Source organism: Sinocyclocheilus rhinocerous, unplaced genomic scaffold (assembly GCF_001515625.1).
Source record: "Sinocyclocheilus rhinocerous isolate Xijiao unplaced genomic scaffold, SAMN03320098_v1.1 scaffold147, whole genome shotgun sequence".
In the NCBI taxonomy this organism is placed as follows: Eukaryota; Metazoa; Chordata; class Actinopteri; order Cypriniformes; family Cyprinidae; genus Sinocyclocheilus; species Sinocyclocheilus rhinocerous.
The window spans coordinates 841,831-850,794 of record NW_015651498.1 but is presented as its reverse complement, the minus strand read 5'-3'; the positions used below and the strand labels follow the sequence as shown (position 1 = coordinate 850,794).

The 8,964-nt window shown below is 31.7% G+C and overlaps 1 protein-coding gene across 2 annotated transcripts in view; it reads left to right on the top strand.

The window, feature by feature from the left end:
* flnba (filamin B a) overlaps positions 1–8,964 on the top strand; it is a 94,479-nt gene that overhangs the window by 47,366 nt on the left and 38,149 nt on the right. For both annotated transcript variants that reach the window (XM_016518403.1, XM_016518402.1), the window contains exons 8-13: positions 1,901–2,038; positions 2,465–2,591; positions 6,493–6,629; positions 6,746–6,939; positions 7,802–7,915; positions 8,008–8,151. In XM_016518403.1, coding sequence (XP_016373889.1) covers positions 1,901–2,038; positions 2,465–2,591; positions 6,493–6,629; positions 6,746–6,939; positions 7,802–7,915; positions 8,008–8,151 — 854 coding nt within the window. The remainder of the gene's footprint in view (positions 1–1,900; positions 2,039–2,464; positions 2,592–6,492; positions 6,630–6,745; positions 6,940–7,801; positions 7,916–8,007; positions 8,152–8,964) is intronic.

The following is an 8,964-nucleotide window of genomic DNA, read 5'->3' as shown; positions in this document are numbered from 1 at the left end:
ATATTGTATACCCATTCTTTTTTTTTTTTTTTTTATTCTTTTATTTATTTTTGACCCACAGGAAAATGACTTAAGTATTATGCATTTTACAGCACAAGATGTTATTTCAGGACATCTCACAAGCATTTATCCAAGACATCCATTATGTGCTTTAAAAAATAACACCCAAAACTGTGGTAAAGTTCAAACTTGGCTCTTGATATTTCCTAATCCTAAAAACTCTACTATGAATAAAGATAGAGAAGGTTGGAAGTAGATTTAAAAGTTATTAAAGTGCATTAAAGTAGATGCATATCCTCTGCAGTGTTTTTATGGAAGCAAACCGTTCTTCCAAAAGTTTGTGCTCATCACAGTTTCGGTTTGAAACATCATTATCATCATCATACTGTACGTCTATATTAGTGAGTCAGACGGGCTGAATGAAGCTCTGTGTCTCAGTGGCACTCGCTGTCCCCGGCTCCCACATCTGAACCTAATGAGACCTCACTGAGTGTCTCTCTGTCAGAGATGCTATTACACTCAATGTGGGTTTTGGCTCACTGTCTGTGGACGCTATTCCGGTGCTCTGGAAACATTACAGGACTCCACACTGTATAATGGTAGGGTAATAATGGAGTGTGTGCTATTACGCAGAGGGACTGTTCATTATATTTGCCGGCTGTGCAGACGTTCGAGGGAGGGGTATTAGAGTTTTGGATGATAGAAGCTCATTATACTACGTCAGATTTGAATTTGTAATTCTGATTGGCTGACAGAGATGCCAAGGTGTTGATTTTCTTTACCCACATTATTTAATTATTAATTTATGCAAATAAAAAAAAGATAAATTTTTGTATCTACAAGTTATGTATCATAAAACAAACTATAAATATATTAAATTAACATGTTTATTTGCATATACTGTATATAAAAATAAAATGTGTATAACTATACAAGTACAAAATATAGTACATACACTATAAAAGAAAGTGTGTATATACATGTACGTTTGTATATATATATTTATATTTAAATATACAAATAAATATTCTCATATTTATAGATTGTAAATAAATATAATGTAATATTTTTATTACAAATATTAAAATAAATAGTAAAATTATATTTGCATATTTAATATGCAAAAAATATATTCTTTTTGTTGTATGTACTTTATTCCATACTCATATTTATATATTATAAATACATAACAATGTAATGTTTTTGTTGCAAATATAAAAATTAGTAGTAAAAATATATATTTAACATGCAAATTAAATATTTTATTTTTTTAATTATATGTACATTAATCTGTACTCGTATTACATACATTTATATTTTAAATGTATGACAATGTCATATTTTTATTATAAATAGTATAGTAAAATTTACTTAATTTATTTATTAAATATGGAAAGTTATTTTATTCTTTTATAGAATATGTACTATATTCTATACTCATAACATATAAAAATATAATGTTTTTGTTAAATATATAAACATTTATAGTAAAATTAAACTTATTTGCATATTAATTTACTTATTAAATATGCATAAATGTTTTATCATTTATAGATTTTAAATGCTTTTGCACATTTAATAGATATTGTTTATTGTGGTGTCCTGCTTTTAATGCATATAGACAACATTTTTATGTAGTAAGCTCACTTAAGGACTTGTTTAGTAAGATTTTACTTGAATTTTTTTTTTCATGTGTAAAATTTTTCTTTTTTAATTTTTATTGTATTTATGCAACTTGTATTGTTTGTAACTTAGGTTTTTCCATGAAGATAGCCTCAGATTCTGACATGACATTAAAATACAGTATATACTACTACTACTACTACTACTGCATAGTAATGATTATTGTTAATTTTCAATAAATCAGTGGCTTATCATGTATTGTGTGTTTGTGTTTCAGCGTCTGCTCCCGGTGCGTGTCGTGCCACCGGTCGAGGTCTGCAGCCCAGAGGGGTGAGAGTGCGTCAGGTGGCTGATTTTAAGGTGGACACCCGTAACGCTGGTAGTGGCGATCTGAAGGTCACTGTTAAAGGACCCAGTAAGTGACCAAACAACAAACACACTATCATCCCCTCCTGTTAAAGACTGCTTTTTCATGTTGATTGAGTATTTGGAGTGAGCAGGGACGGTTTCCCAGACTCTGGTGCCCAGATGAATCATCTACACACATCAGTTTCCATCAGCTCCACTGACTGTGATTAATGACCCGACCGGGTCACAGATGCTTCACTGAGCCCATTATAACTTACAGGACACAAGTGTATCTCTGTGGAATTTGAGCAGACGTGATCCTGTACTTGACTGCTATTCATCTTCATAATCCTCAGATTCATAGGAAAGAAAATGCATTGGGAGAAAATGGGGAAAATTGCATCTTTAATTCTGCATTTTATCCGTGCCATTCTTCTCTAATGGTTTGTGATTGAATAGTTGCAGTTTTTCATGGTTTTTTCCTCTCTTGCAGAAGGTCTAGAGGAGCCTGTGAAACAGAAGGACGCTTCAGACGGCGTTTACTCTTATGAATACCATCCACACACACCTGGCAAATACACCGTCAGCATCACCTGGGCCGGACAGCACATTCCCAAGAGGTACCGATCACGGCTCTAAAACTCGTGCAGCTTTGACCTTTAAGGCCTTAACATATGGCAGCATTGTGGTCCGTGATATCTGATCAAATGTGTTTTAGTGCTGCCAATCGTAACATACAGGGTGAAACTTTTTTCTGCATAGATTTAAGTGGCAACACATAGCCATCGGATAATTTAAACTGTTAAAATATTATCTTAAAATGAAATTACATTTTTATTACACATTGCCACAGTATAAATAATATTATAAATATTTTAATTTAAATATTTTTTTAAAAATTGTATTTGAATTTTGTTTATTAATTCTGCATAAATTAAAGTGGGTACTATACATTGCCACAGTATAAATAATACTATAAATAATATTTCAGAATAATATCTTTTTTTAATTAAATAAAAAAAAGGATTGGAATTTTTTTCATTTATTAATTAAATCATAATCTATTTAATCATAGATTAAAGTGGATGCTATGCATTGCACAATATAAATAATATTTAAAAAATGTGCATTACATTAATTGAAGGATTTTTATAATTATTCTCAGAAGGTTCTCATTGTAATTTGTATTTTTATAGGATTTTTTCAATTTAATCTGCATAGATTAAAGTGGGTACCACACATTTCTAGAATTATATCAAGAATAATATTTAAAACAATGTCATTTTTATTTAAACAGAAATAAATATAAATTAAAGCTAAATATAAATATATATTTAAAAAAAAATAAAATGAGATACTTTTAAGAAGTATTAATGAAAAACTTAAACTGAAATAAATAAGTTGAAGTTGAAGTACCAAAATTACTAAAACTGAAATAAATATAAATTAGATATTAAATAGAAATATTTAAAAACTAATAAAAAAAAATAAGTATTAGATTAAAAACTAAGTTTAAGTTGGAGTACTAAAATTACTAAAATGAATAAATATATTTAAAACTCAATAGAAATATATAAAAAACTAATAAAATATGTATGTATTACAGTAGATGAAAAATGTATTGGATGAAAAACTTAAACTGAAATAAATTAAGTTGGAATACTAAAAATACTAAAACTGTAATAAATATAAATTAAAGCTAAATAGAAATATTTGTTTAAAAAAACGAATAAAATAAATATATATAAGTAAAAACTATAAATTAAAGCTAAATTGAAATGTATAAAATACACTGTTAAGATGAAAACTGAAAATATAAAAATAAAAGTTAAATCAAAAGATTAATAAATACTATAATCGTATATATAAAAAAACTGAAATAACACTGGTGCATAATATATAAAACATACCTGGTTTGAATTTCCAGTAAAAACAAATATATGGTGATCTATCACAGCACGAATGATTTTATTATTGTAATTGTAGATGAGGTTTTGCTCATGCCGCCCACCGCCGGTATGATATGTAGGTAGTGTTCACTGCCAAGAAGACTCATTAGTGTGTAACGTGGTGGAACTGCATGAAGACACGCAGCGTCACGCGGGACCACCAGGAAACGACCGTCGCGTGATATAGAGTAAACATCTTATTTAACAGACTGAGGAGCGGAAATGACGGCTGCCTTTAGAGTTGGATTTGTTTTCGCTCAGCTTGTGGACGTGTGGTGATGCAGAAGCAAAAGCTTTTTTAAGGTGTTTTTCAGATTTCTTGGGGGTTTTATAAGACGCCGTGGTGTGTGGCCTTTCTGGTGATCACATGCATGGCAGATCGGCCAATCAGATGGCTGCAGGAGCCGAAATGGCTGAGTGAAAGAGACGGGCTGGATTGAACACAATCGACCTCCTGTTCACCTGGACTTCAGCCTTACACACACACACACGGTGGGGAAAACTCTCTCAGATGGGAGGTTTCCGCTGACGTAGAGTCCGAGCGCAGATTAATGACGTGTTGTTTGTGTTGGAAATGGATCATTGTCACTAACTAGAGACGTCAGCACTGTTTGTGCTGCTAAAGCTGTCAGGTTAACACGTGTGTGGTTAAATCAAGTGTTTAGCTTTGTGCTTATTTGACAAATGATGGCATTTTGAGAGTTAAACCACACTGATCTTTATAATAATCTTTCATTCTGTCTTATTTCAACTCAAAATAAGAGTACATTAAAAAAAATATGTATTTTGCTGAAAGACAATGAAGCTTGTTTTTAGGACCGTATCACATGCATGGCAGATCGGCCAATCAGATGGCTGCAGGAGCCGAAATGGCTGAGTGAAAGAGACGGGCTGGATTGAACACAATCGACCTCCTGTTCACCTGGACTTCAGCCTTACACACACACACACGGTGGGGAAAACTCTCTCAGATGGGAGGTTTCCGCTGACGTAGAGTCCGAGCGCAGATTAATGACGTGTTGTTTGTGTTGGAAATGGATCATTGTCACTAACTAGAGACGTCAGCACTGTTTGTGCTGCTAAAGCTGTCAGGTCTGGACTTCAGCCTTACACACACACACACGGTGGGGAAAACTCTCTCAGATGGGAGGTTTCCGCTGACGTAGAGTCCGAGCGCAGATTAATGACGTGTGTTTGTGTTGGAAATGGATCATTGTCACTAACTAGAGACGTCAGCGCTGTTTGTGCTGCTAAAGCTGTCAGGTTAACACGTGTGTGGTTAAATCAAGTGTTTAGCTTTGTGCTTATTTGACAAATGATGGCATTTTGAGAGTTAAACCACACTGATCTTTATAATAATCTTTCATTCTGTCTTATTTCAACTCAAAATAAGAGTACATTAAAAAAAATATGTATTTTGCTGAAAGACAATGAAGCTTGTTTTTAGGACCGTTGAGATTTTCTGCAATTTTACATCATTTTCATGACAATTAAGCATATTATTGCTCAAATTCTCATTATTGTACTTAATTTATTTCTTTTTTCTTTTCTTTTTTTAGTATGTATAGATTAATGTGGGAGCTACATATTCATGTAAAAAGAAATTGCACCATTAATTGTGAAGTATTTTTATTTTTTTTTTTTTTTTTTAACCATTCTCATTATTCCCAACAGGTTGCCATTATTGTAATGGTTTTATTTAAAGGTTTTATTTATTTATTTATTTATTTTTTTTCAATCTGCATAGATTGCATTGCCGTAATTTAAATAATATAAAAAATAACATTAATTGTATAACATTAATTGTCAGGAAAATGTGGTTAATTTTTAGGGAAATAATGCATCATATTAATTGAGAAGATGTTTTTTGTCATTCTTATTCTCAACAGGTTCTCCTTATTGTAATTTTTTAAAATTTAAATGTTTTATTTGGATTTTTAATCTAAAAAGTATAAATTAAAGCTAAATAGAAATATTTAAAAACTGAAATAAAATAAGTTGAGTACTAATATTACTAAAACTGTAATAAACTAAATAGTAACATTTAAGAAAAAAAACAAATAAAATAAACTCATTTCAGTTTAAGATTTTCATTTAATACTTATATTTTTTAAGTTAGAGTACTAATATTACTGTAATAAATATAAATTAAAGCTAAACTGAAAATGTAAAAAAAAAAAAAATAAATAAAAAATTGACAAACACAAAACAAAATTAAAATGAAACTTGAAAATATAAAAATAAAAGCTAATTCATAATAATACGTTGACAATAGAATATAAATAATACTAAAATAAGCCTGGTACATAAACAATTTTTTATTTTTTTTTTCAAATCTGCATACAGTAGATTGCATTGCCACAGTTTAAATATTTAAAAAAAATTGCATCACTTTAATTGTAAAGAAAAGTTTCTTAATTTTTATGGAAATAATGATTCGGTTTCTAAAATCTAAAATCTTAATGGTCATAAAATAAGGCTGATTTTTGTTATGTAAAATATAATTTTTATTATATTTTTTTCTGATTGTTGAGTGAAATTTCATCAGATGTCTTTGTTGTCTTGTGTGCAGCCCCTTCGAGGTTCAGGTGGGCTCTGAAGCCGGACAGCAGAAGATCCGTGCGTGGGGTCCGGGGCTGGAGGGAGGCGTTGTGGGCAAGTCTGCGGACTTTGTGGCCGAATCCATCGGAACTGAGGTCGGAGTTCTCGGTGAGATCACAGGAGCTTCTTACCACATCTTCACACATTTTATCATAGTCGCATTTAAATCAGGGCTCCATAACCTGTTTTATCATCATTTGATGTAAATACCTTCCTTTCTGTAGGCTTCGCCATCGAGGGTCCGTCTCAGGCCCGGATCGAGTGTGATGATCAGAACGACGGCTCGTGTAATGTGAGGTACTGGCCCACCGAATCGGGTGAATACGCCGTCCATGTCATGTGTGATGATGAAGACATTGAAGACAGTCCCTTCATGGCCTACATCGTCCCTGAGAACAAAGCCAGCAACCCCAACCAGGTAAACAAGGCAGTGGAAAAACCTCTTATACTTCATGCACATATGGAAACAATTGCATTATTTTCATGACAAATAAGCACATTTCTCCCCAAAATTCTCATTATCGTAATGCATCCTGTTTTTTTCTGATTGTTTTTGTAATTAATATTAGTGATTTCAGATTATTTTAATTGTTTTATTTAATTTTTAAATATATTTTTAAGTGAGTACTAGACATTACCCCAATTTAAATATTTTGTTTTATAAATTTAAAAAACTTTTTTCACAATTAATGCAATGCAATTTTTTTTAACTATTTATATTTTATAAAATAAAATATTTAAATTGTGGCAATGTGTAGTACCCACTTAAAAAAAAAATAATTATTAAATCGGTTTTACATAGAATATGTTTTGAATTTTGATTTGTGATTGCACTGCATGTTTCTTAAGATTATCAGGACGAGCAAAAATTTATTTTGTTTTAAAATACTGGCAAACATTTTTATTTTTTAATCAGTAGTTTAGATTCAAATTCAATCAAATGCCTTTTATTTAAAAAAAAAAAATAATAATAATATATTGCTTTCTTCTGTTTAACTTGTCATTAGGAGAATTATCCATCATTGTTTAAAGAGTATTTCTTTTACTGCATTAGCACAAACATCCTAGTGTAACAGAACAAATAAAAACCAATAATTCAGAAATAAAGAAATAAAATGCATTAAACAATTACAAAATAAATCTACTTCAATTATTGTATTGTTGTTGCAAAAAGTGCAAACAAATCCCAGCAAATCCAAAATAGAGGACATTGCATTTGTGCATTTACTAGGTTATTAGATACAGTTTGTTTTTCACATACAGTATGTACTTGTTTGTAGGTCAGGGCTTATGGACCAGGACTGGAGAAGACCGGCTGTATCATAAACAAACCTGCGGAGTTCACCGTCGAGGCCAAAGACGCTGGAAGCGGACCACTGAGAATCATCGCACAGGTTTGTCGAGCATCAGCTAATAAATGTGTGACACAAACCAATCCGAGTTGAACTTCCACCCATGCTGCATTTGACTTCGTTTGTTTTCCCAGGATGCAGATGGCGTCCCCATCGACGTGAAGGTGAAGAGCAAAGGTGATAACGTGTATTCCTGCTCGTACACGCCGACCTCGGCCGTCAAACACACGCTGGCCGTGACCTGGGGAGGCGTCAGCGTTCCCAGCAGCCCCTTCAGGGTAAGACCGACAGATCCCGAGGGCAAAAGCATTCTCACAAACACAAAGGAGACTTCAGCTGTCAGTACTAATACACTAGAGCAACTAATCACACTAACTACAGCTGATGCTCTTAACACTTCAACAGCCAAATATAAACCTGTCATCATCATAACCACCTCCGTTATGGAGCGCCGCTGCTATACTGTCAGATAATTTCAGCTGTTCGTTTTGATTTTAATGCTTAATATGAGATATTTGCATTGGTGATCGGCTTTAGGGAATGAAACGGCGCAAAATGCACATTATGTTTTACAAAATAATGTTTAGTTGATTGATTAATTTGTGATTGCATTGCATGTTTCTTAAGATTAGTAGGATGAACAAAAGCATTGTATTTTGTTTTTAAAAACTTTTTTCACTACATAATCACTTTTTTAAAATCCGTAATTCATGTCAAATTCGGTGCATTTTAGTTTTCATATTTTTCAAATCAATTTATCTATTGGTTTCTTCTGTTTCATCTTTTAAGAGAATTATCCATCATTGCTTTAAAGAGTGTTTCTGTTGCTGCAAAAGCACAAAATCCAATTCCATTTCAGTATGTTTGTAACATTAAGTGATTTTTAAATTACTTTTAATGTCTAAATAATTTTCAACGATTTTGCACAGAATGAAATTGTATTAGATTATATCACTGACTGCTTTGACTGTAAAATGGTGTATTGTGGTGTTTGCAATCCAGAGTTGCTTTTTTCCAGAAGAAGAATGAAAAAATATTATCAAACTTGATTTAATATTTTATATATATATATATATATATATATATATATA